The sequence below is a fragment of the Somniosus microcephalus genome, chromosome 12 (genome assembly GCF_052327205.1).
Source record: "Somniosus microcephalus isolate GS21.2 chromosome 12, FLI_Smic_1.0, whole genome shotgun sequence".
Taxonomy (NCBI): Eukaryota; Metazoa; Chordata; class Chondrichthyes; order Squaliformes; family Somniosidae; genus Somniosus; species Somniosus microcephalus.
The window spans coordinates 75,667,431-75,695,378 of record NC_140998.1 but is presented as its reverse complement, the minus strand read 5'-3'; the positions used below and the strand labels follow the sequence as shown (position 1 = coordinate 75,695,378).

Below are 27,948 nucleotides of genomic sequence, written 5' to 3'. Positions count from 1 at the left end.
ATGAGGGGTCTGGACAGAGTAGATAGAGGGAAACTGTTCCCATTGGCAGAAGGGTCGAGAACCAAAGGACACAGATTTAAGATGATTGGCTAAAGAACCAAAGGTGACGCAAAAAAAAATGTATGCAGCGAGTGGTTAAGATCTGGAATGCACTGCCTGAAAGGGTGGTGGAGGCAGATTCAATCACGGCTTTCAAAAGGGAGTTGAACAAGTATCTGAAGGAAAGAAATTTGCAGGGCTATGGGGAAAGGGCGGGGGGAGTAGGACTAGTTGATGTGTCCTTGCAGAGAGCTGGCATGGGCTCAATGGACCGAATGGCCTCCTTCCATGCTGTAACCATTCTATTGATGTAAGCCCCGAAAGTGCGGACCAAGTGATATACAAGGTCGACGACACCGGCTTGTTGTAAGAAAGACAGACCCAATAATTGAAGTCAAAACGGTTTATTCAGGCCTGGGGAGATAATGCTCTTGTGTCCCCACACAAGGCTCCAACTCCACCGGACCTCTTGAGATTCACACAGTTATACACATTTTCCAAGACCTCCTACTCCAGAGGTCCAATCGATTTAAAAGTCTATACATTAATCACTAACTAGGTGTGTCTAACTTATACAAAATAGCCTATAACATAAGTTTCACTTTTCACTGAAGGGGCCTGTAGACCCTCTGATTTCTTGGAAATGAGTCATCCAGGACATGTGATTTCTGAGAAACGAGTCATTCTTCTCCTGGCCACTACTAAGTTTCGTTTTCCAGAAAAAGGGTTATGCCAGTATCTCTCTTTGTAAGTTTCATCTCTCTAAACTGGTATGGTCATTTCTGCAATTAAACATACGAATAATTAGTACATTTCATCTTTACACATTCTGTGGCCGCAATTGCGTTCTACTAAACGTGTCCTGTTACGCTCAATTTTAATCTTACTTCACTATGATTCTATGAAATGTGGCGTGATGTTTTCTGGTAAATATGGCCAAAGTTTATTTGTGAATCTGTAAAAATATAGTATTGCTCTTCAATTTGTTTTTAATAATCATAGAAATTAGAATGGCAGGAGGATTTTAGGATGCTTTACCAACAAATCCCTCTTTTCCTACTTATGAAAATTTCTGCAGCATATTTCTCTACTCTGGTATTAAGGGTGAACTGAAACTTTTATGTCATTTTGGTCCTCTTGTGCCATCATGTATTAACTAATTGCCATGTTATTTACATTTGCATTCATTTTAATGTGCACTCCTGGTAACCTATTCCAAACATGTCATGATATTTTAAGTGAGCATACGCCCGTTACAATTGACTTTATTTTGCATATTATAGCTACAGGACATGTAAGGTATGTATTACCTTCTGAGGTTTGGTACAAAAATATATCCAGAGTAACTGCTGCCAACGACCAGAAGGTGCGCACAAGTGTCTGCGACCAACGACCAGAAGCTGCGAATAAGTGTACTGGAATCCTTAATCTGGAACCGGAAGCTTTTTTTCCCACAGAGCATTTTTCCTCCCGGCATTTTTCCTCACAGCCCGCTCCCTCCCGCTATTTTTCCTCACAGCCCGCTCCCTCCCGCTATTTTTCCTCACAGCCCGCTCCCTCCCGCTATTTTTCCTCACAGCCCGCTCCCTCCCGGTATTAAACAATTTATTTTATTAACGAACGCACTCCTGGACGAATCGGCCGCGCGCATGCGCAGCCCGCATCCGGTTCGTTGGCAGCAGTCGCGTCCTTTTTAAACAGGAATTAGGAATCGCAATTGAAGCATTTGTGGGCTCCACTTCCAGCAGAATCTTATCCTGGCACACATCACGCAGGTATAACATTGAGCACAATTGAACGCAAACTGGTGGAAAGCACCCATCCCCACTTCGAATGGAATTTGATAGCATAAAGAAAATGTAGCCTACCCACATACACTGTACAGCCAGTAAACTCCACTCCTCAAGAATTTCAGGTCCAAAGTGTTTTAAGTTGTGTGTTGTAACAAATGACATCATGTTTTACAGTTAGGATTGCCAACTCTGTTTAAACCTATTACTGGAGGTTTCAATACATGACCTCTTGCCCAGTCAAACAGCCATTTTTGCCATCTCCAATATTTTTATAACAAATAAACGACAATTTTTTTAATGCTCCTATGATTTTTCTCCTAGGTTTCTAACAGTAGTGTCCGGGAGATTAATCTTTAATTCCTGGAGGGTTGGCAACCCTACTTACACTATGCTATTTGATTATTCCTTATTTCTTTCATTGGCTGCCTTTACCAGTGAGACAGTAAGGTAACGAGTCGGTAGAAATTTAAAGACAGATATTCCAAATCATATGGCTGGATAACCATGCATTGGAAAACTGTGAGCAGCAGGCTAAAAAACATTATTTTGTGAATGATTGGAATGAGGAATTCTCTGACCTACTGTAGTTGAAGCAGAGTCAATAGGTTCTATTAAAAGAGAACTGGATAGTTCCTTGAAAAAGAGGAATATTAAAGGATAAAGTAAGTGAGTGAAAAAGTAGGATTAGTCTAGTTGGTTTGCAGAGAAAAATACCAGTGCAGAATTGATGGGATGAATGGCCTGTTTCTGTCAAGTAACTTTGAATGATTCTATACCAATTCCACTAAAAATGAATATAAACTGGATACAGGAACAGTAAGTCACATGTTGGGTCAGCTGCAAATGGTTTAGTTAGGTGAAAATGATATCTATTTGTAAGGAGTGGATGAAATTTGCAAGTTTTAAACTGCATCAGTGTATTAAGTGGCAAAGCTGCTGAAGGAGCTTTGGTGCCCTCCAAAATGAAATGCATATGTAACCTTGCAGTTGGACACATGGTGGTGCTGATGAGCTGAAAAAATGCAGTTTTGTAATAACGCACAGTGCTCTCTGCAAGTACTGTGCTAATTAGCAGTCAGCTGAACTCAGTTGCTAAATCATTGTGCGGAGAGTCAAGTAACATTTTAATGTGATTCTAATAAGGACCACAATTCTTACCTCTGGAGTCTTACACAACATCAAGAGATGCACCGTCAAGTTTTTGATGTCTTTGTTTCCTTGATAAAGTTTCAGGGACAGTAAGAAAACTTTTTATCATTATTAATATTTTTTTCTTACCGTCTTTTCCTCCCCTTTCCTAAGTTGTTGACTCATTGCTAGAGTACAGTTTCATGAGCGCTGGGGTTCTTCCAATACTTTACCTAAGTGACAATTATTCATGTGTGAGCCTTAATGGTGAGCTTTGACAGACTATTAGAATACAGAAGCATCACAGCCCAGCCTGATTCAGTCCTCACCTAATGGTCAGAAATGTGTATTTCCAGTAGAGGTTTGCCATCAAACAGAAGAGCCCTAATCAATTTGCCCTCTCTAACCCAAGGATGCTGCAGGTAATCGTAAATCTGGACTTGTCAGTCTATGTTTCAATGGAATGAGATCTCACGGCCCTGAAATTCCATTGGGGTTCACCCATTCTCCCACCGTAACTCTAGCAGGAGACAGGCAGAACTGGCAGAGAAATGGCATAAACAGCTATTTTCAGCTACGAGCGCCATTTCTCTGGGGTCTGTCAGTCTCCCGCCAGAGTTACATGAGGAGAATAGCAGAATCCCAGAGGAATTTGAGGGCCTACATATTTAAGCAGTTTTTCATGTTTTTTGCATCATAATTTGGGAAATGTATTTTAATATTTTTGTAATATTTTCACTTTTTTGTTTTAAAATGTATTCTTCATTTCAGAGGGATGGAGATCTTGGATCTTTTTCCTAGACTTCAGCTGGTTAGGCCTAGAAAGAAGGACATTGGGATAGGATTGTCACTTTTTGTCCATTACAAAAAACTTGGAGCAGAAGGCAAAGCCTATTAGTTTGTGTTTTTTTACTGCCTGTCATACCCATCAATCAAGCAACATAATGTTGGTATTAGATGTTCCCCCCCCCCCACCAAAAAAAGAGAATTTGGGGTAATAACTGATGCTAAACTTACAATAATGTTTTCCACTTAGAATAGAAAAGTTTAAATTTATATCAGTTAATTTGTTTTGAAGGTTTACCAGCATAAAGTCAACACGAGTATCCAGGGCCCTGATCTCTGTGTTCTGTAGCACCTGCCATGAACTCAAGAAATTCAAATATTTACATCCTGCAGCGAGCATTACTTTCAAAGAGCTATTAGAAAAAAGTGATTATCTATCTCCAGTAGTCTTTCTTCTAAGAAGTATCCATTACACACCACTGGAATGAGTTGGCATTGACTCACGTTACTGGAAAAATAATTACATAAAGCACAACCTCCATTTGTGATATTTTACGATTTCAGTTTTTTTCCATTTCCTCTCTTCAAAGTATTAACTCCCTCCTAGGGATATGGTTCCACTTGCAACACTGCCTTTGGACTTTTTCCAAAAGGCTATTATCTATGGGTGAGCTATTTGGCCATGGGAACCATCACAGCCAATTTTGTCCTTAACTGATGTCCAAACAAACACACTTCCAGTAGGGGTCACCGGAATGCAATCATGAATGTGAACACTGGCCAGTGTTCCCCTACCTAACACAGGGATATATGAGGTTAATTGTAGTCACCCTACTGCCACCCTGGCTAAAATCAGCTAATTCAACACAGAGCAGAAATTGAACCTGCGACCTATTGGTGAATATAGCTCCAGGTATTCACTGAGCCATCTAGGGAGCTAGTCCTTAAAATGTATTATATTCACAGATACAGTAGGAACCTATTTTATAACTGGAAGCACAAAGATACTTTGTATCTGATAAATTTCTTCAACTGCTCAATGAAAATTGCTTATCTTTACTACATGGAAAATAGAAACAGAAAGAGGGAAGATTGAACAATCCTATTGTGCGTATTCCTTTCGATTTAGTGACTTGGTCTTCCAGTCTGCAGAAGGCGCTGAAATGGAGAGAAAGCAACATTTTCAATAAAGCAAGCTGCTCGCCTGTAAGAGCCCATCTGCGAGAGTGTCACATGGTTCAGTGCTCAATCCTGACCTCTTACGTTTTAATGCGCAGAGGATGTACCATTCGCCGCCTCCTATGACAGAAGCCGTTGAAAAGCTGCACTTGAGCAATGCGAGTGGCAGATCACGGAGAGGGAGACCGGCAGTGAGAGAGAGAGAGCGAGCAACTCCTTTCCTTTCCTCTCCTCTCCTCTCCCTAGCCCGAGCCAGCATTGATGCTCCGGGGGACTGCTCGCCCCGAATGTGCTCCATCAGGATCGACATTTTCTAACCTTCAGGCGGCATCGCTGGCAACCGAGCGGAGGCCGGGAAGTGCTGTGAGATCCAGCAGCAGTTGGTAAGCCTTGTTTCAGCCGCTGAGTGAGATTGCAACCGTTTAGTACAAGATGCACACTGTAACCGGCACCAACAGCTGCAGGAAGTATCCATTTGAAGTTGCTGTTCGGTAGGGGTGATCCTCAAGGACAGACAGGACGTTTCTCTCCAATCACTGCAAAAACATTTTGCAGCCTTAAAGTTGCTAACATTTTATTGGATACGGTATTTACTTTTTATTGATTATGATATTTACTTTCGATTTCCTAACCGAGATTTCGGCTTACTGCATGTGGGTTTAACTAAGCAATCTTTGGTTATATTAAATTGTAACGGTAGCTTGTTTGGAATCTTGAGTTTCGGGGTGAGCCAGTTTGCTGACTGTCCCTCCCGGGATCCAGTGCTGAGCTCCGGAGTCGCTGAGATCTCCCCGCCCGCCCCCTGTTTTTGATTCATCTTCTGTATGTCGCTGCTCCAGGGTTTTATGTTCGCCAGTGCCTTTGTGTCGCAAGCGTTAACTTCTGGAAGCAGGTTACTGTTCATACTGTAACCGCTGTGAGACGACGCTCATTGAGATCTTTCCTCTCTAAAACAAGTGACTACTGTTTTGATCTGTGACCAAGTTCAAATTCCACATTGTCTGCAGTAACGGCTAAGAGATTTGATCAAGTTCCCAATTTGTAATAGTTTTATCAGTTTGTATACCATGCCCGATGGGATTTGCAGGTAAGCACACTGTTGCTTCGTTATCCTGATGACAGTAATACTAAGATTGTTATTTACAGAATCTACAAATATTGCTGTGATGATGATCAAGCATTAATGTAATCTAGTGTTGATCGCGTTTTCTGAATCAATTTATTTCTATATGCTCATGATCATAAACCTTGTAATTTTAAGAGTATTAGTATAGTAACATGTCCTCTTTTTTAAAAATTGTGGCTTACAATCAGAGCCGGATTAAGAATTCTTGGCACCCTGGACACCAAGAACATTCAGGGCCCCTCTGCACCCGCACAACACCCCCCCCCCCCCCCCACCCCATCCATTAAAACACAAATGTGTAGTAAAATAGGCCCGCAGAATGTTAATACATAGCATTAATAATAAAGCAAATCATATTGCAGTATGCTATGCTCAAATGAAACTGATATAGCAGCTGAATGCAGTTTTTCTTCATTCTGGTGAGTTTTACCGGGGCTAGAGTTTTAGGGCCCCTGGACATGGAGTTCATAGGCCTGTGCGTTAATCCGCCCTTGCTTATAATATACCAAGTAGCCCTATTAATGCTGCCTTTTTAAAATATACAGTGCTGTAATGCAGAAGGTACTTCTACTTTCAGTTTTGGGAAGCATTTTGACAGATACAGTGGTGATCTTGAGCTTCTAGTTTTTAACAGACCTGTTGGAGATCAACATTGAGAAAAGGAGTATTAGCTCAGTCTTTAGAGATCACCCTGCACTACAGTGTAGAAATTACACCCATTGTGTCAGTGCAAGTCCTTCAACTGGACCGTTTCAAATTTAATTTGCCTGCCTTCTCCCTCTATCCTTTTATATTCTTCCTTTTCAAGTACTTCTCTAATTCCCTATTAAATGATATATATGATATTAAATTTTTGTCTGATTACGCTCATGTGAAGCACCTTGGGATGTTTTCCTATGTTAAAAATGCTGAATAAATGCAAGTTGTTGTATAGTATCTGCTTCAGTGACAACTTGCGCTCTATGGGGGGGGGGGGTGAGGGAGATTATTCTTGCTACTCCTTGCCTCTTCTATTAGTAATCCTGAGTCTATTTCCCATTGCTACCATTTTGCTAACCGGTGGAAATAATCTTTCACTTCTTACCCTCTCAAAACCAATCAAAATTTTGAAAAACTCTATTAGATCCACCCCTTCTCTGCTTCAGTGGAAAGGTTCCAATGTTCTGGTCAATATTTATCCCTGAATCAGCATCATAAAAACAGATTATCCAGTCATTTATCTAATTTTTCTTTGTGGGACTTTGTTGTTTACAAATGAGCTGCCACATTTCCCAACATTACAACAACAACTTGCATTTATATAGTGCTTATAACATAGTAACATATCCCAAGACGCACCACAGGAGCATTATAAAACAAAATTTGACACCACGCTACATAAGAAGATAAGAGGTAGGTTTTAAGGAGTGTCTTAAAGGAGGAAAGGGAGGTAGAGTGGTGGAGAGCTTTAGGGAGAGAATTTCAGAGCTTAGGGCCTTGGCAGCTGAGGGCACGGCCACCAATGGTGGAGCGATTAAAATCGGAGATGCTCAAGAGGCCAGAAATAGAGGAGCACAGATATCTCAGAGGGTTGTGGGTCTGGAGGAGATTACAGAGATAGGGAGGGGCGAGGCCATGGAGGGATTTGAAAACAAAGATGAGAATTTTAAAATCGAGGTATGTCTTAACCGGGAGCCAGTGTAGGTCAGTGAGCACAGAGGTGATGAGTGAACGGGACTTGGTGCGAGTTAGGACATGGGCAGCAGAGTTTTGGATGACCTCAAGTTTACGTAGGGTAGAACTTGGGAGGAGTGCGTTGGAATAGTCAAGTCTAGAGGTAACAAAGGCATGGATGAGGGTTTCAGCAGTAGTTGTGCTGAGGCAGGGGCCGAGTCGGGCGATGTTCCGGAGGTGGAAATAGGCGGTCCTAGTGATGGCACGGATATGTAGTCGGAAGCTCATCGCAGGGTCAAATATGACACCAAGGTTGCAAACAGTCTGGTTCAGCCTCAGACAGTTGCTGTCCCGAGGAAATGAAAGTATACAAGTTCACAAGTTCTTTCTTGCTTCTTTAAGCCCTACCATCAATAAAAATATATCTGTAAATTTGCCTTTTTCCTTCTCCATTTTTTGTGAAAATGTGTAGCTGGGAACATTTACTTTCCAGTCTTGCCCTGGACGTAGTCAAGTTCCTGTTAATGCTATAACAACATGAATTTATGTGTCCATTCTAATTAGCTCCTCTAGTTTCTTGACTTTATTTAGAATGTTTTGTATTTTGCATATAAACCAGTAACCCTGGCTCATTCATACTCGGTACCATTTTCCCTTCTATTTTTTCTTTCAAAAATTCCCTTCTGTTCATACCCTTCCCCAAGCTTAATATTTTAGCCTGCTTTGCCCTTTTATTATACTTATTCTTAACCCTCCTGCATACTCTTAAGATTTGCTCCTCCCCTGTTTTATTAGTTAAAAACACTTCCCCACTGCTCTATTTACTCACTGTGGGGACATTGTTACTGGTTTGTTACTTCCCTATTTATTCTTTTCACATTGGAAACATAATGAGAATGATGGAGAGCAGTACACAGTTGTATCTGAATGCATTGTGTATCATTTACTGTTCCATTTTTCTAAATAGGAAACATTAATTATCAAGTATAAAAGTTGAAATCAATAGTTATTTACAAATTAACCATCGTACTCCCTCCCTGTTGTATCATCTTCCTCTCACATGAGGGAAATGAGATGGTTGAGTCATGGCTTTCTTCATGGCTGCCATCATTGTTGCTTCATATTAACCATCAAGAACTGCCCTTTTACTGGATGAGATGTCACCCACAAAATCTTTCCTTTTCCTGAGATCTGTTACTCGATTAACATTTGATGCTGTGGCTGATGATTTAGTGCAGTGTCTAGGAAATCATTAGAAGAGGAACACTTTCATATGATGACGGCAGCTGGCATTGGAACTTGGACAAAGTGAGCAGGAGCTGTAATCTGTCACTGGGAGGGCATCTCTTAGCAACTTATTTAATTTATATTGAGTCAAATGTTCATACTTTAAATGGAAGTTCTAGTCTAAAGCACAGCTTTTACTTAATATACTTAACGCTGCTCAAATGGTGGGTCCATTGCAGCACAGACTTATTTTCTGATGTTTTAATTTTATTTTCAAGGGCTGTTCCAGTGGGTAGATACACTGCATGTTATGGAGAGGGAGGGAGGGTGGGGGAAGCAATAGGAGGGCTGATCGCGGATGGCAGGAGTGCTGTTGGAGCCAGAAGAACTCCTGCTCCTCCCGGCTCCACATTAATTTATATATATTTTTTAAACTTACCTTTTTGGTGGTGGCCCCTACCAACCTCTGATGTTTTAATCTTATTTTCAAGGGCTGTTCCAATGGTTCAGTGGGTAGATACACTGCATGTTGTGGTACTGGGCCATACAGATCAAGAAGGTCTCGATCTTTGAATCTGCACTGTTAGCTAGGGTGGCAGTTGCACTACAGTTGAGCTGAGTGTCCCTATGGTTGCAGATGAGAGAAATCAGAAATCTGTGTGTGGTGAATCAAAGCAGAAAATGCTGGAAACACTCAGCAAGTCAGGCAGCATCTGTAAAGAAAAGAAAACTGTTGGCGTTTCAACCATAGCCTTTTTAATTAAACTGGAAGATATTACAGATGAACAGCATATAAAAAGGAACAGAGCGAGAGAAAGGGAAGGAAAAGAGACCACATACACAAGAAAAGAAAAAGAATGCGGTATGAAGTGATTGGTGGAGAACAGGAGAAAGTTAATTGATAGAAGTAATAATAGTGTTAGACGAAGGGAGACATGATGAGATTATTTGAGAAATAATAAAAGATATATATATATATAAGCCCCAGAGAATGTGTGAATTTTTAAAGCAGATTAGCTTAATTGGAGATGGAGAGGATGAAAACCTGGAAAAGTGGAACAGGCTTCAGTGGCCCAGGAATCTGGTGGAAGAAAAAGACTGGTCAACGCCAAAGGTGTAGACCACCCCGCTGGCAGTGTACCGATAAGGGAACCCCATCCGAAGCACCAACCCGCTCCCTTCCCCCATCTTTTGAAGCACTGGTACACCCATCCTACATACTGGTGATCACTGCTAGTTAGTTGGGTGTTGTGTGAGAATAGGATTAGGTTTAGCTGTGATGTCTTCCAGTGTCAAGTAGCCTGTCAACACTCAATGTCTAGGCTTGCACAAGAAGATGCCCAATGGCTGCTGGCACACAAGGAACCAAACCCCAGCCTGCTGTCGCCTTCAGGGGAGGAGGGCTAGAAAAAATGAAACCAGTTTTTATGCTAGCAGACGTTTAGGCCAGACTCTGGGAGAGTGGCATCCATAAAATAGCTCCCAGTGTTAATGCAATTCACTTATCTTGGTGGAAGAATCGTAGGCCCACTGAAAACTGGAGACAGCTACACAATCATTTATTTTCTAAGTAAATCAGCTTTCTTTTTTCTTTCAGCTATCTCAATGCAGTAATTAATTGCTCATTAGTAGGGCCCGTTTACAGGCCCAAAATCCGGGCTGCATAGGCAGCATGCACCTCAACCGGGAGGCCCAAGGCCAGCCCGAAATTGGGCTTTGGACCTCATTTCAATAATTTAGGTGAGCTGCTGTCGCCCCTTCACAGATGGCTCTCCCATTTTAGCACTTGAATTTTGGGCTGCTTGCCTCGCTGGCAATGGCTCTCAGGTAAGTGGAGGAAGTGGGAGCAGTAGGAGGGCCGTTCACAGCTGGCAGGAGTGGTGTGGACTCAGGAGAACTCGTCTTGGCTCTACATGAATTTAAATTTTTCAAAAAAACTTACTTGCTTTTTTGGTGGCAGCCCGTAGCTAGGCCTCAACCATGCCAGGAAAACCTATACGGAGCAGGCTTAGCACCTGCTCCACTCAGGGTAGCTCAGTTTCTCAGAGGGGTCCTACAACATGCATAAGGCCCCTCATTAGCATATGTAAGGCATCCACCTGTTGTAGGTGGCCGCCCCGGACATCTGAAAATTGTCCGAGGCCAATAATGTGTTGAACGTTTTTCAGGTGTCCTTGGGGCGCAGGCCCCAGTCCTGCAAAATTGATCTCTTTTTGCCCCCGTTTTACGATGTCTACCAATTGACCAATTTCTACCCTGTAGTCTCTTGTCAACAAATAATGTCAGGTAGCCTGCTGTTTGAAATATTTGGGAGACTTAACAGCTTTGAATTGCTGCCATGCAAAATGAAGTATTACAATTCCACTGAGTTGTTACACAGTCCAAAGTGTTATAAAGAAAGATCTATGTATCACCTCCTGTTAGCATGTTTCAGTAATGCTAGTTAAAGGCAAACTAGGACCTAAAATTCTCTGGCCTGAAAGAGAAAATGCCTCTTCCATTTAATCGTAAGTAAAAAGTGATCCTTTTTTTCCAGAAAAAAAAGCCTTGGAGTGGTTCTAGTTTTCTAGCCATTTTAGCCAAAAACAGCATGTCATCATCTGACAACAAAAGGTTACTAACGACCTCTCCCGTGTAGTTACTGCCTGCTGTTTGGTGGGTGAAAACCTCAATGATGAAACCCAATTTTCCTGTGGAGACAGAATAATAAAAATAAATTGGTGCTGGAAGCTAGCTACAGATGTATATTATATTTAATACAAATTATGTGGAGCCTGAAGTTTTTTGTAACAAATTAAACTAAATTGCCACACAGTCTCGTATTTAAACCCGCTTGACGGTAACCCTTCTGGATCAGGGGGCCATTTTGATTTTGATTGTTGAGCTGCAGGTGGAACCAAACAGCGTAATAAATCAAAGCTTCATTGTTTGGAGTAATAATGGATGTCAGGATAATCACATTTTTTAAAGCTGCGACTGCCCAAGGATAACAAACTTTTAAAACGGCCTCAGTTGATCATTGTTTATGGCATCACATCACTGCTTTCAAAATTGTGGCCCACTAAAAATTCTGGCTAGCTCTACTTGTGCTGTGTTTGAAATGGTCAAAATCCAATTTGCATATTATAACTGTAAATAAAACCAGTTTACACACATTAATGTGTAAGATTTACATAACTTTCCATTTCATGTCATCATCATCACCAGGATATAAATGGTGTTGAAAGTAATTTTCAAATGTGACAGTTTTGTAGTCAAATCTTTGGTCTGTAACAATAATCTGGGAGCTATTGTATGCCAAGGCACCAACTGAAAGTTCATGTCCACAACACAATAGAAATGAATTATTCTTTAAAGTACTGAATTTTGATCACAATTTTAAAATATGCACTTTATAATTATGTCACTGCCATAACATTAATATCAGGGTTTCTTGAATGTGTAGAATGAGAGAAAATTAAAAAATGCTACTATATTTATAGGGTTCTCCGAATAGGCTGAAATTGTGCAAAAATGTTATCTTAATTTTGAAGTGTTAGCTTGTCTCAAAGAAATTTCAGTCTCCAGTGAATTCATAGTGATTGTCTGAAAGAGTAATATTAATGATGCAAGATGCAGTGAATGTTTTGAAATGCCAGTGGCCATTTCACCCAAAGTATTGTTAAACTACCTCTCTGTGGGACTGGAGTGCTACATTACAGGCTGTTTTCATTTCTGTAATGCAGAAGTGACTTACTGGTTTATTAATTTGTTAGTATCAAATCCATAAGGATAGTAAATCATATTTACTGTGCATTTGAAATACACAAACAACTTCTAGTTCTTATAAATAAAATATCTTGTGATCATTGCTATAGACAGTGGTGGATCATGACAAAGGAACTTTCTGTGAACAAATTGCTTTTAATATTTGATTACAATAATATTTTACTGATTAGGCCCAGTTATTAATGTGCAATTGCTGATTCAAGCCAAGTGGTTCTGCCATTCAAGTCTGTTCTTCTGGTTGTGAATTCAGTTCTGTCAGTCGCCAATGAATTCATAGTGATTGCTGGCTGAAAACACAAAGTTACCCATGGCTTGGCACTAAATTTTGCCATCTTACTTAGATGTCTGTTTTGCGAAATTTGACAATTTCACTGGCGCTGCAGCGGGCATTCTGCTGAGACTAATTGCTTTATGGGATGATAAAGGAAGCGTTTGAGAGGTGATCTTATAGAAGTATATAAGATAATAAATGGTATGGAAAAGGTACAGCCAGAAAATCACTTTAAACTGGATTGTGAGAATAGGGCAAGAGGATACAGGTTCAAACTAGTAAACAGCAAATTTAGAACTGATATCAGGAGAATATATTCTTCTTCTTAATAGAAAGAGTGATCAAAACATGAAATGGTCTCCTGTATAGAGTATTGGCTGCAAAAATCCTGCAATCATTTAAGAAACCATTGGATGCGCATTGGGGGATTTTAGAGTCTTCAGATTAAGATATTTAGATTAGAGAGAGCTCTACTTTTATAGCTGACTGATGCTTGGGAGCCCTTGTTGCTGCTAATGGATTGGAAAAAAGATAATATTTTCAAAAATAGAGACTATATTGCTAACAAAACATATAGCTTATAAAATGGAAATTCCCAGCAAATACTTTTGAGCCTTGGATCACCTTTCCTACTAAGCTTCTTTTGAGCGATTAATATTTTGTGAAGGCAACTAATAGGCTAATAAATAACAATTAAAAATCATTGTCTGTCTCAGCTCACTGAAATGTGCTGCTTTCAGAGATTTTCATGTGTAATTTGTCAGTGGGTTATCACGTGCCCCAGTTGCCTGGATTCAGCGCTATCATTAGAATACTTTTCATGAAAGTCTAATAGAGGATGACATGCTCCATTTCATATTAATCTCTATGAATAATTTGTACATGTTTGAGGAGACTTGCAGATTCCTAGCAGGAGGTAGAACTGATATGTCTGAACTTGTTATATGGTTCTAAAATTTGAACTTTACCCGGTGAAACCTAATATTCAATTAAATATAATTCTAATTGATTGATTAAGTCCACAGAAGGAAATCTTTAACTTGACTTTCTACAATAGAAACTTTAGGATACCTGTTATGTTTCTATATAATGATGTTTAAATGTTGTGTAGCCTTTTTAACTGTGTGTATGTGTGATCCTCAAAGAAAGGGAAACCACACTGATTTCACCCCTCCCTTTCTCAACAGGGCAGGTTAAATTGTATCCAACTGAGGTGAGAATTTCTCCAATTTGGAAGAGAACCCTTCCCATATGACCTTTCTATTTCATTTACTGACCATATGAACATAGGAATATCCTTGGTTTTGCTTGATCATAGCTGATTTAAGCACACGTTTGGCTCTCATGTCCATTGGGAACACTGCTACCCTAGCCCATCTCATTTCACTTGGGACCCTTCACTATTTTAAGTTTTATTTGGGATTAGGTTCCGGAATGTTTGAAACCACTATCATCCCACATTTGCACTTCCAGCAGGGGTCACTGGAAACCAATGAGGAGTGGTAACCCTAGATGGTTCTCTCCTGGTCTACAGGAGTTAAGCCAGTTACTGCCACCCCAGCTAAGAGGGCACAAAATAAGGATCAAACCTGGACCCTTCCTGCTCTGTAGCTCAGCTATTCCCTGGATAAACGCATTGAGTCATTAGGAGAGCTTACTCAAGTTCTCACAAATAATCTATACATAATTCTTTCATAATATTTAAAAAAAAGTAAGAGCAGGAGTAGGCCACACGGCCCTTCGAGCCTGTTCTACCATTCAATAAGATCATGGCTGATCTTCGACCTCAACTCCACTTTCCTGCCTGATCTCCATAGCCCTTGATTCCCCAAGAGTCCAAATACCTATCTATCTCAGCCTTGAACATATTCAATGATTCAGCATCCACAAAAAGTATGTTATCCACAAATTATGAATTTCCATTTTATTTTCATCCTCGGGATGTGGGCATCTCTGGCAAGGCCGCATTTATTGCCCATTCCTAGTTGCCCTGAGGTGATGGTGGTGGGCCTTATTCTTGCACCACTGTAGCGGTTTGATGCAACTGAGTAGCTTGCTAGGCCAGTTCAGAGCATAGTTAAGAGTCAGCCATGCTGGTGTGGAACAATGATATTGCCATTTTTATCTATTTGATTTTTTTCCCCATTTGAATGTGTACCAAATGCTTTCCAAAAAGCTCCTTTTAATGCTCTTTACAGTGCATATTTGTAAGTGCCATATAATGTTCTATTTAATTGGCTGATTATATCTCACACATCTATACTTGGGAATTAGTAACAGAGGTGATATTGTGCACGGAAGCTTGTTATCCTTATATGTTGAAAGTAAAGGAGCTTACTTTAAGTCACGTAGCTTCCTGAAGTAATATTCGGAAGAGTGTTTAGACTCTTTTGTGTTGTCTCCTGCTCCATATTATGTTGCAGCTGGTGTCATTTGGAAACCTCAACAAACCGTTCTGACATTAATAAATGCAATCATGACTGTTAAGTGTGTTCTCCTATCAACACAGCAAGTGGGGAGTGAGTTTGCATCCAGCTGATGCCAACAAGCTTTTTGTATTGCGATTAATGGCATATTTACCTGCAGCTGAGCAAGCCTCATGCTGAGATGCACAGTAGAAATGTTTCCAGAAAGGCAGTCCCTTTATGCAACAGCCACACAAAGTCTACAGAAAGAAAGTCACTCTTAAGAAATTGTAAGGGGTATATACATTACATCTTTTGAAATGTAATTTGCTGTAAGTTTTAATATATCAATTGAAAGCAGCCGGCACATCCCACTTCAGAGCATAGTCAGCCGAGCTGCTGCAGTACTGTTTTTTAGCAAGTACTTGTGGTTCTGAGCTACTTGGCTGTCATTGGCCAGCAGGCCATTAAATATATCAGCACTGAAACAATGAAATCTGCAGAGCAACATAATTAAGTTTACAGGGCCACAAGTGATGATGCCCCCAAAAATTTAAATCAGTGGCTGTTGTGTTAAGGGGCTGTGCTGTGTCACTGAGACGTGCTGCTTTTTAAGACCAAGCATAAAAAGCTGTTTTTGGCTTTAGATTCTGGTTGTGAGGCGGGTTGGTGTGTGAACCAGGTGGAAGGATGACCATCCGGCGGTGCAGAGAGTTTTTATTTCCCTTTCTTTGGTTATTAAAGTTAATGCTTGCTTGTTTATAGTGCATCTGCATTATTTAAAATATATATTTCTGTTGTCAAAGCTGTGACTTCACTTGCAACATTCTAGATCTACTCAGCTCATTACCACTACTATATCTTGTCAGTTGGCTGATCGTCAATATTTCAGATTTTTAGTATTCTCAAGGATGCAATGGAACTGTAACATTGTATTCATCTGTCTTTTGGTACATGTGCAGAGTACAGCAGTTCACTGGATGGTCATCCTTCCACCCGGTTCACACACCAACCCTCCTCACAACCAGAATCTAAAGACAAAAACAGCTCATACAAAAGCAAAATAATGCGCATGCTGGAAATCTGAAATAAAAACAGAAAATGCTACAAATGCTCAGCAGGTCAGGCAGCATCTGTGGAGAGAGAAACAGAGTTTACCTTTCAGGTCGATGACCCTTCGTCAGACAAAAACAGCTCCTTATGCTTAGTCTTAAAAAGCAGCACATCTCAGTAACACAGCACAGCCCCTTAACACAACAGCCACATAAAAGGTTACTACACAAGGTAAGAGCTCATGGTGTTGGGGGTAATATATTAGCATGGATAGAGGATTGGCTAACTAACAGAAAACAGAGAGTCGGGATAAATGGGTCATTTTCAGGTTGGCAGACTGTAACTAGTGGGGTGCCGCAGGGACCAGTGCTGGGGCCTCAACTATTTACAATCTATATTAATGACTTGGATGAAGGGACTGAGTGTAACATAGCCAAATTTGCTGATGATACAAAGATAGATAGGAAAGCAAATTGTGTGGAGGATGCAAAGAATCTCCAAAGGGATATAGGTAGGCTAAGTGAGTGGGCAAAAATCTGGCAGATGGAGTTTAATGTGGGAAAATGCGAGGTTATCCACTTTGGTAGGAAAAATAAAAAGGCAAATTATTATTTAAACGGGGAGAGATTACAAAATGCTGAGGTACAGAGGGATCTGGGGGTCCTTGTACATGAATCACAAAAAGTTAACATGCAGGTACAGCAAGTAATTAGGAAGGCAAATGGACTGTTGGCCTTTATTGCAAAGGGAATGGAGTATAAAAGTAGGGAAGTCATGTTACAACTGTACAGGAGGTTGGTGAGACCACACCTGGAGTACTATGTACCGTTTTGGTCTCCTTATTGGAGGCATTTCAGAGAAGGTTCACGAGGTTGATTCCGGAGATGAAGGGGTTGTCTTATGAAGAAAGGTTGGGCCTATACTCATTGGAGTTTAGAAGAATGAGAGGGGATCTTATTGAAACATATAAGATTCTGAAGGGGCTTGACAGAGTAGATGCAGAGAGGATGTTCCCCTCGTGGGGGAATCTAGAACTGGAAGGCATAATTTCAGAATAAAGGGGCACCCTTTTAATTCGGAAATGAGGAGGAATTTCTTCTCTGAGGGACGTGAATCTTTGGAATTCTCTTCCCCAGAGAGCTGTGGAGGCTGGGTCATTGAATATATTTATTTTGAGATAGACAAATTTTTGAATGGTAAGGGAGTCAAGGGTTATGGGGAGCGGGCAGGGAAGTGGAGTTGAGGCCAAGATCCGATCAACCATGATCTTATTGAATGGCGGAGCAGGCTCGAGGGGCCAAATGACCTACTCCTGCTCCTATGTCTTATATGTTCTTATGTTCAACCTTGTTAATGCAGAATACAAATAATCTGACTCTTTACATAGTATTTACAGCACAGAAACAGGCCATCCGGCCAACAGGTCCATGTCAGTGTTTATGCTCCGCACGAACCTCCTCCCACCCTAGCTCATCTAACCCCAATCAACATATCCTTCTATTCCAGTCTTGACAAAGGGTTTGACCCGAAACGTTGACTCTATTTTCTCTCCACGGATGTTGCCTGGCCTGCTGAGTTTTTCCAGCATTTTCTGTTGTTATTTCCTTCTATTCCTTTCTCCCCTATGTGTTTATCTAGCTTTCCCTTAAATGCATCTATGCTATTCGCCTCAACTACTCCCTGTGGTAGCAAGTTGCACAGTCTAACCACTCTCTGGGTAAAGAAGCTTCTCCTGAATTCCCTATTGGATTTATTAGTGACTATCATATATTTATGGCCCGTAGTTCTGACCTCCTCCGCAAGTGGAAACTTCTTCTCTATGTCTACCCTTTCATAGTCTTAAAGACCTCTATCAGGTCACCCCTCAGTCTTTTTTCTAGAGAAAAGAGCCCGAGCCTGTTCAATCTTTCCTGACCGGTATAACCCCTCAGTTCTGGTATCATCCTAGTAAATCTTTTTTGCACCTTCTCCAGAGCTTCTATATCCTTTTTATAACATGGAGACCAGAACTGTTCACAGTACTCCAAGTGTGGTCTAACCAAGGTTCTATGCAAGTTCAACATAACTTCTCTACTTTTCAGTTCTAGCCTAGAAATATACCCCAATGCTTGGTTTGCTTTTTTATGGCCTTATTCATCTGCATCGCTACTTTTAGTGATTTGTGTATCTGTACCCCTAGATCCCTCTTCTCCTCTACCCCATGTATTTTCCAAGGAGTATGTTGCCTCCTTATTCTTCCTACCAAAATGTACCACCTTATACTTATTGATATTGAAGTTCATTTGTTAATTAAACGCTCATTCTGCAAGTTTATTAATGTCTTCCTGTATTTTGTCAGCCCTCCTCTGTATTAACTACACCCCCAATTTGGTGTCATCCGAAAATTTTGAAATGGTACTTCCGATTCCCGAGTCCAAATCACTTATGTAAATGGTGAACAACAGCGGTCCCAGCATCGATCCTTGTGGAACACCACTTCCCATCTTTTGCCAGTCTGAGTGACTACCTTTACTCCTACTCTCTGTTTTCTGTTTTGTAGCCAGCTTGCTATCCATTCGGTGGCGTGTCCCCTACTTGTTCTGACCTTAGTCATGAGTCTACTATGTGGTACTTTATCGAAGGCCTTTTGTAAATCCTTTTACATGAATACTGACTGTTCCTTTTGGGGGAGGGGAAAAGGAAAACCTTTTGATGAAGGTTTTGCAGAAAGTTGTTGAAGGCTTTGTTTCATTTTTCAACAGGTAGTGGTCGTGGTGTGCTATGGGATGGATGAAGCAGAGCAAGATAAGTATGAGGCACGGCTGAAAGAGGTGTTTGACAGCTTTGACACCATAGGCACTGGGTCACTGGGCCGAGAGGAGCTGACTGATCTCTGTCATATGCTACAGTTACAAGAGGTAGCTCCAGTGCTGCTACAGACGCTCCTTCAGGGAAACCTCTCCGGCAGGGTAAGGACACCTTTGGTTTCTAGAGTCATAACCATCATGATTTTAAGTAATTACTTCAATCATGTTGATTAGATTATGACCTCAATCCATTTATACCAAAGCCATAATTTACTTTCTTACTATTTCTTGTCTGACAGTGATGCATCTGAGATACTATAAGGTAAAACTATGGGGGTAATTTTAACCATAAAAAATGGTGTCGGGTGGGATGTTAAAATTTTTTAAATCTCAAAACCGACCCCAACCCACCTCCAATCCGCCCACTTCCAGTTTTAATGGAGGCAGGACAGGGCGGGCAACCAACTTGCTCCCAGGAGGTGGATTGGCCATTTCAATATTAATGAGGCTGCTTTCCTCATAGGTTAACCTATCTTTCAGGTTTAACCCTGGCCGACCAGGTTTCCCAGGCCTCAGGAAACCCGGCATCTAAAGGGAGGCAAGGACTGCTTTGTGGACAAGATAAGTGCCTTTACAGCACTGCGTGTGGGTCAGGAGGAGCAGGAGTGCTTCTTCCCAGCCCACCAAGATTACCTTCTTCCTCCCTGCCTGCCATCGGACCCCTGCCCCCACCCCCCCCCCCCCCCCATCCAAAGACTCCCCCCAGGGATCGGCGGCCACCTCCCCACAAGATCTGGACCCCCCACGTATCCATTATCCCAGCAGCTGGCTCCCTACCTGCTTCTGGGCTGCTGCCTCCTCCAGTGCGTTCCCCACCCAACAGGGAGCCAAGCCTGACAATCATCCTGGCCTCCGAGCGGGAAACCTGCTTGAACAAAAAGACACACACTGTGGAGTTAAAATCCACATAGAGAATTCAGGAGAAACTTTTTGATCCAGAGAGTGGTGAGAATGTGGAACTCGCTACCACGGGGAGTAGTTGAGGCGAAGAGCATAGATGCATTTAAGGGGAAGCTAGATAAACACATGAGGGAGAAAGGATATATTGATGGGGTTCGATGAAGAAGAGTAGGAGGAGACATGTGTTGGCCGAATGGCCTGTTTCCGTGCTGTAAATATGTAAAACAACTTTATCCCAGGTGGAGAAATTTATATATTCAGTCATACATGAAAACTATTTGCAGTTTGAGGCATTGTCCACGTGCCAATGCTTGTGGATGAAAATCAGTGTGGAACAGGTTCTGCAGTTACGCAGGGGTGGGAAACTTGTGAGGTCATTCACATTCACAGCGGCAGGAATCACTTGAGCAGCATCAATCATGTATAGGAGCTCTGGAGCAATATTTTGGTGAGGGGCTGGTAGAAAGGAAAGGGAGAATCCGGAAGCAATGCTCAGGGTGTAGGGGAGAGAAATGAAGGGAGAAGCCAAGACTGGCATTTTGTGGAGAAGGGAAGGAAATAGAGGGAAGTCACTTTGGAGCACATAATATATCATGTTTACATTTGTTGGAGGTCAGCATTAGAGATGTTGGCTTGGCTATGACATTGATTTTATCAATATAAATGAGGTGTCAAATATATACATTAGCCCATTGTTTATCTGATCCAGTAGTCTAGTAAGGAGAAGATGATTGATTCATGTAGTTACAGACTGGTAAGGCTGCCTGAGGTCAGTTAGTCAGTACTGTCAGTTGAACTTGGACAGGACATCTGAGTGTTTCCAGCATTTTCTGTTGTTATTGCAGTAAAGCTGTGTTCTGCACATATGTTGCAGTTTAACATAGTGTTGAACCGGTTGCACTTCATGATAAATAATAACAAACAGTAGAGTGGGGCCTTGATCAGAAAGAGGACTGTATATATTGTCAAAGAAAATGTTGATTTTTACCAGAAATTATTAAAAGGAGCTTCTGCGTGTTGCACTTTCCCTAGGTGACCTTGACTTAAGCTTTCCTTGAATGTGCCAATAGGAAACTAATTTCTAAAGACCTTTTACAAGCAAGCTGTTTCTGTATGAGAGCTTGATGAATAACTGTGTTGCTACAGAATCTGCAGGGTTTCGTACTTGGTGCTCAACCACTGCAGTTTACTGTACCATCTCATGTTTAATACTTATTCTGCAGAAAGAAATGTGTAGGTTTCAGTAGATGTTAAATCGAATTTATTGCTGTTCAAAAAAGACAGTAAAAAATAAACCTCAAGAAACTTGGCAACAACAGATAGTGAGAGGAATACTCCCATCAGATGTAAGGAACAAAAATGTTCCCTCTTTGCTTAATTGAGAAATAGTAAAATCCAATGCGTGATTAATAGGTGCATTGTTGGGAAGTGGAGCCTTGGAACCTGTCGCAGCTTGACTAGGTGAAAATGTCATGAACAAGCAGCAGACCTACTCAAGAGAAAAAGAGAATTGCAGGCCATCAAAATGTATCTGCCCCAGTAAAAATAGTTGTGAATCTAAACTGCATAATTGGTTGCTAAATATTGTGTGAAATTTCATTTTAATTATACAGCATAATTTGAAATAGTGCTCTTTTCTTTCACGATCTATGATGCCATAATGTTCCAGACAAACTTATTCTCTCCTGTCCCTCACGCCCCCCCCCCCCCAACCTCCATTTAAAAGTGATTTATTATAAATTTTGTCCTAGCTCAATTTATGATTTGGGCTGCAGATTTGCATTTGTAGTGACTTTCAGCCAATATTTTGTGGTATCTCTCATTTCACCTTTGCGCCCAGGAGGACGCTGTGATCTGGCATGACACAGGGATGGAATGATGGGCATGTGGTGAGCAAAAGGGATCTGGGGTTTAAGTCATCCTGGTGTGAGGCTGGAGGTCTGTTTGGAGGAGGTGCAAATATTCTTACACCATATAAACTCTGCAGAGAATTTACTGCAACAGATGCTGAGAGAAATACTCCACTGGGAAATGTTCTTTTTCTTTGATTTGTACTGAAAACTGCAGTCCTGCTATTGACATTTGTGTTTATTCAATAACAAATCTGTTGATGCTTTTTTTTCTTGCTATATTTATCCCCTTTTTTCTCAACTGTCATGAAGCTATTGAGTCCTGCTGGGGTACAGTTACATGAACACTCTATCACCTTCCGGTACCTCGGTCTATTCTTTACGTGTGAGCTTTGATAATGAGTGGTGGCAGGATGTTTGACCATTGACATCACTGATGAGCCCAATCCTGTCTCCGCCCGACATCCACGCACACTCTTTCCAGCAGGGGTCAGTGAATTGTGATGATGAGTGGGAACTCTAGCTGTTTATTTTTTCCCATTTCAGCCCAAGAGTTTTGAAGCCAATTAAAAGATATCAGCTGTCACCCTGGTTGAGATCAGCAGACTCAGAAAGATCAGAAATCGAACTTGCGATCTTCTGATCTGTATGGCTCAGTCTCATGCTGGCTTTACCAAAGCAACCGTTAGGTTGCTAGTAACAAATCTTTGAAGAAGCAAACCATAATCGTCCGGGCAGAACCTTTTCTTGTAATGCATGTTTAGAATGGTTTGATTCACTTCTGTTGAACAGTTTACAGCTGTCTAATTTATGGACCACAACAGATTTCTCACAGGAACCCAATTACATTTTAACTCCGTGTACTGAACAAAAGAAATACCCCTATTGCCAGACTTGGTTAATACGCACATTTCCGTGTGATGTGACATTGTTAAAAAAAACAGTATTTTGGTTACCATTTCTTAATATTTTATACCTAATTTTTTTTTAGAGCTTAAGATTGATATTTCAGAAAAATCCTCCTTTGTTTAGAATATGCAATATAGAAATGCAAGGTTAGAGGGTGCACTGGAGTTTTGCTTCATGTATGATTGGGAGGAAGGCAGAAACTTCACAGAATCTTTCCTCGGAGGGTAAAATATTTAATCTAGAGTCCCTGATAGAGTGGCTTGTACGCGGTCTGTGGAAGGAATGTTTGACCGGGCAGATAGCCTTTTCAAGTTATGTGCTTTAATCTCCTCCCTTCTCCTGAAGGTGCTAACTCTTGTTGGGGTTCCATGGACAGACATCCCTCAAGCCTAGATAGAGAGGTGGGCCAATAGTTATCATGAGTAGGAAACCAAATCCCAATCTCAACCGTTGATTGTACTTCGGATCGATCAGAGGAAAGTGGGATCTGGGGCAGGAGGAGAATCCCATTTCATATTGTTTGTGAATGTTTCCTGGAAGGTTGAGTAAAAAGGACATTGATTCTGTCAGTACAGGTACCTGCAGGCAGGACTGTCTCACCATCACAGCTGAGAATGTGGGGATGCAGTGGAGCTAACTGATAGAAGATAAGGAAGTAGCACAACAATAAAAGTGGAAACAAAAAAACTCTCACATGTAAAAGCTGGAAGATTCTAATCAATTTTGCTCCTGTCGTCACTTTAGCTGCACCCAGAGACTGTTGTTGATAGTCCTTTTATGTATATTCATCCCTTCCCCCATGCTTATAATTAATTATTTACTACTCAATATAAATAATTAATTGAAGTCACTAGCTTTCCTTATTAACTAATCATACATCTTGAAAGATAGAAAGTTCATTTTGTGCTACTTTTCAGTTTTATCTGCCTTTTGTGGTTTATTTGTTTCAGTACAAAAATGTAAATTAAAAAGAACACAAATTGGTCAAACCATCAAATGTGAAATGACTATCTAAAGGTCCTGATCACCCACATTCAGTAAACAGCTAAGATTCTAAAGGTACATCTGGTACATCTATGATTCAGTGCAAAGGTCAGTTTTACCAAGCCACTCGTCACTATGGAGAGCTCACTAGGTACCACAGTAAACAAATAGTTACCTTCACCAGATGTAACGTTGGCATAAAGTTTGCTTTCAGTTGTCACACCTCAAGCCTTTGAGTGTTTGGTAGTCCATTATTAGTTAAAGGGATACTGATCCTGGAGTGGCACAGAACTATCATTGTTCAGCCTTTTCCGTAAAACATAAACTCTGTGTTTACTGACTGATAGCATTAGTATAAGATTTCATTCTCTTAAGTTACGTATTATGTATTGACTTAATGGCTATGCACAGCTACAGATGCTGGAACTGTACCAACACAGGGATTCAGTGCAGTGTTAACACTTTAAGCACTGGAAAGCTTTTTTTACTGTTTTCAGAATTTGTATTTTTTATATTGTACAACAGAGTTTGAAGACATTACCAAAAAGAAAGCAAATAAATAACATGTAAAGTTAAGAACGTGTTGCTCTCTCTTTGCCTCATGAATGTATTGATTCATGCTGGAGTACATCCTTCAGGTGCTGGTAGCTTTCCAGTATTTCATCCAAGTGACTATCCTTCATATGTGAGCCTATACAGTTAGTAATATGAGTAATTTGAGACATGACATATGGGAAGTGTAGCATGCTAGGGAGGAAAGGGTGACTTTGGACCTATGGTTCGCAAACCTCTCCACCATTGGGGGTTTTCCTCGCCTCATGTCTGGGTCTCTTGTAGATTAACTGATAGTGATTGATTGCCATGATTAGTCAACAACTTCATTATTGTTGTATCATGCGAGTACCAGGATAGTAGATGGCAAACTAGATTAAACTAGATACCTTAATTTAATGTTTCATCTGAAAGACAACACATTCAACAAATGTCAGCCTAGATTGTGTGCCCAAATCCTGGAGTGCGGCTTGAATCCACAACCTTCTGACTCAGAGGTGTGAGTACTACCACCTATTCAAGGTGACACCTTGGCAACTCATAGTGTTCCATCGACTGCTCCAGCTCAGATTGCCCAACTTCCAGTGTGATTCATTTACAGTTCGCTTGAAAGAAAGCACCAATGGTGGCATTCTAAATAAATAAATATACTTTGTATATGTTCTCTTTATTGATTTGGCAAAGAATCAATAATGCAATGCAAATCTAAATATAGGTTAATGCTGTCCCAAAGGCATTTGTGTCAAAGCTGCAATGCACATAAATCAAAGCTGTTAAAGGGATTAATGTTGCCCATCAGTAATATTGTGCCATGTTATGTAACCTCACTAATGGAGACTTTGGGGTCAATTTTAACCCTACCTGCCTGGTGGAAACCGATCGGTTGGGCAGTTAAAAATGAGCAGATTACTTACCGCTCTGAACTCAACCCTTTTATGCCATTTTCAATTTGAACCTGCAGGATTTTGCAGGCAGATGAGATGCCTACATAAAGCAGACTGGAGCCTCATGAATTTATGCACATAGGAGTCATAAGACCCCAATTGCATTTGAGTGGGGAAGGCACAATTGGCTTTCCTGCCAGGCTGAAGTAGGACAGCACTGGTGGGAAGGATGAAGATGCCCTCTCAAGCTAAGTATAAAGCAAGAGTGCTTCTCCAGGCCACACAAGGAAAGTCGTGGCCTCTCGTGCCCCACACTCTCCCTGGCCCTACGCTACCCTCCCAAAACCCCCTTATCCGCAAACCGTGGGCAATCGAGGGCTGCCTCGTCTTTCCCTGCCAACCGCTGCTCTGCGCCTTTTTCAGTCTGTTCTGAGCAGAAAGTGGGCAAGCAACATTTAAATGAGGCCCAAGAGTTAAAATATCGCAGGCCTGAAACTTAGGCCAGCGAGTACGTTTAGCATTCGCCTGTTCCCCACCCCTCCAGCCTGTCCGAAACCTGCATGGGGTTAAAATCAGAAAATGCTGGAGATACTCAGCAGGTCAGGCAGCATCTGTGAAGGGAGAAACAGTTAAGAACTTTGTTTTTTGTACGGAAGTATTGAGAACACTTAAAAATTGGAGTTATTATGGTGCTCAAGAAAAGTGCAACACCATGGCACAAGATCAAGTTGTGATATGTCGTTATTGATCACTGCATCCTGTTTCTGAACTCTTTCTGTTTTTTTTTGCCCTTTTAGCCTGTGGTAAAATGGCATGTTTGCTGTGGATTGATTTTACTTCAGGGTAATCTCCGTAAAAGCTAAAAGGTGCTAATTTTCTCAAGAAAATACACATTTCTTTTTCATGAATTTGTGCTCTTCTAGTACACTACTGGTACTTCATTGATTACTAATCAATTATTTTTCCCTTTTTGAGGGTATGAGGCCTCTTGTTTACATCTGGAAGTGTTGTGCCTCTTGCAGCCATGCAGGCAACATTCTCCAAACTGAAGAGCTGTACATTTTTAGATTACCTCCCATTATTCCTTTTAACACTGTACCAAAGCAAGTAAAATGATTGTTCACTCAGCTATTTCCATTTGCGATTGGAATAGTTGGTAACATATTTTAAATAAACTGCACTTATGGTACTGCTGGTACTCTCGAATTTGGAGGCAAGAGAATATCTTTAAAAGATACTTTTATGTTTAGCACCTCTGTAGTTTGAGTTGTGCTCAAGCCAACCCCCTTATCTTGACAGCAAAAGTAGACCCACATTTTTTGTGAACTTATAATTCAAGTTTTCAAGTTTCCTCACTTGCATGTACCAAGCTGAAGGATATTAGTGCTGGAAAATGGATTGCTTCCCATGTTCCCTTCTAGATCAAGTATAGCATCGCCAAATGCAGCGTAAAGCTCCCTCTATTCAACAACATACCTAAGCCCCAACCTCTCAAAATCTCCCCCGTTGCACCACTGTGACATTTTCTTTCAATTTCCCACACTAGCCACCCTGTGGCCTCTCTGAGTGAGATTGCAGTTAGTGCTGAATTAGAAACCATTTTGTGCTGTAGGGCTGATGCCCACTAGCAACTGGATTAAGGTTGCCCAACCTCATTTCAAATAGTACCTGTACACTCAGAAGGCTTTTATCTTAAGACTTTTATCTTTGGCTTCGAATACAGGTCCCAAAGTTGACAGGCCTGTCTAATGCACAGTTCTCCAGCTGTTGCTACATTGTACCAGGATCTGTATTAGTAGCACTGGTTCATGGAAATACATTGAAATTATAACACGGAAACAGGCCATTCGGCCCCACCAGTCCATGTCAGCATTTACCCTCCATGCGAGCAAATAGTTTTACTCACATTTACTCAACATGTTTCCATATCTCTTCAACACCTTTCCTTCCTCCACTTATGCAATCTAATCTTGAATGTTGATATAGTTTCTGCCTTAGCTACTAACTATGGAAGTGAATTCCACAGCCTCACAACTTCGGCATGGATTTTGCTCAACTGACAGAAAATCCTAGCAATCTGGTTGCAAAGGCCAGTGGCCAGGAAGACCCATTTTCACCAAGTCTTCTCAGCCATCAGCTTTAGTGAGCCCTGGTAAATTTACTTTTGGGTTGCAGCTGGCTGCATAAGACCCATCTTGCACAGCTTATGATACCACCATAATAAAGGATCTAGGCTTGTTTATACCATTGAGCACAATTGATGGAGGGAGATTGGCTGTACATGTAAAAATACCTGGAGCCTGACTAGCCATAAACCAATAAATGAATCTCATTTAATTTGACCCAAGGTGCTAGTTTCACACTGGCATCTAAATGCACTATTAGGTTTTTGTTAATAAAAGTGTAGCTGTTGGCAAACGAGTGGTTTTCTTGCCATCAGTTGCAAGTGTAAAGATTTTCCTGGGCCTTGCAAATTGCAGTTGATTTTCTGTTTAAAGTAAAAGTGTGAAATCAGATTCCCTCACTTTCAGCAGTGAGAATTCCAAGTCAGCTTCCAACTGGAGCAGAGGAACTTGGTAACACAAACAGGGGAGA

General features: G+C 41.1%; 1 protein-coding gene across 4 annotated transcripts in view; it reads left to right on the top strand.

Annotated features, from left to right (window-relative positions):
• Positions 1-5,194: 5,194 nt before the first annotated feature.
• Positions 5,195-27,948, top strand: part of nin (ninein (GSK3B interacting protein)) — a 138,087-nt gene continuing 115,333 nt past the window's right edge. For all 4 annotated transcript variants that reach the window (XM_086003159.1, XM_086003158.1, XM_086003160.1 and 1 more), the window contains exons 1-2: positions 5,195-5,308; positions 19,170-19,376. In XM_086003159.1, coding sequence (XP_085859285.1) covers positions 19,194-19,376 — 183 coding nt within the window. In that variant the 5' untranslated portion in view covers positions 5,195-5,308; positions 19,170-19,193. The remainder of the gene's footprint in view (positions 5,309-19,169; positions 19,377-27,948) is intronic.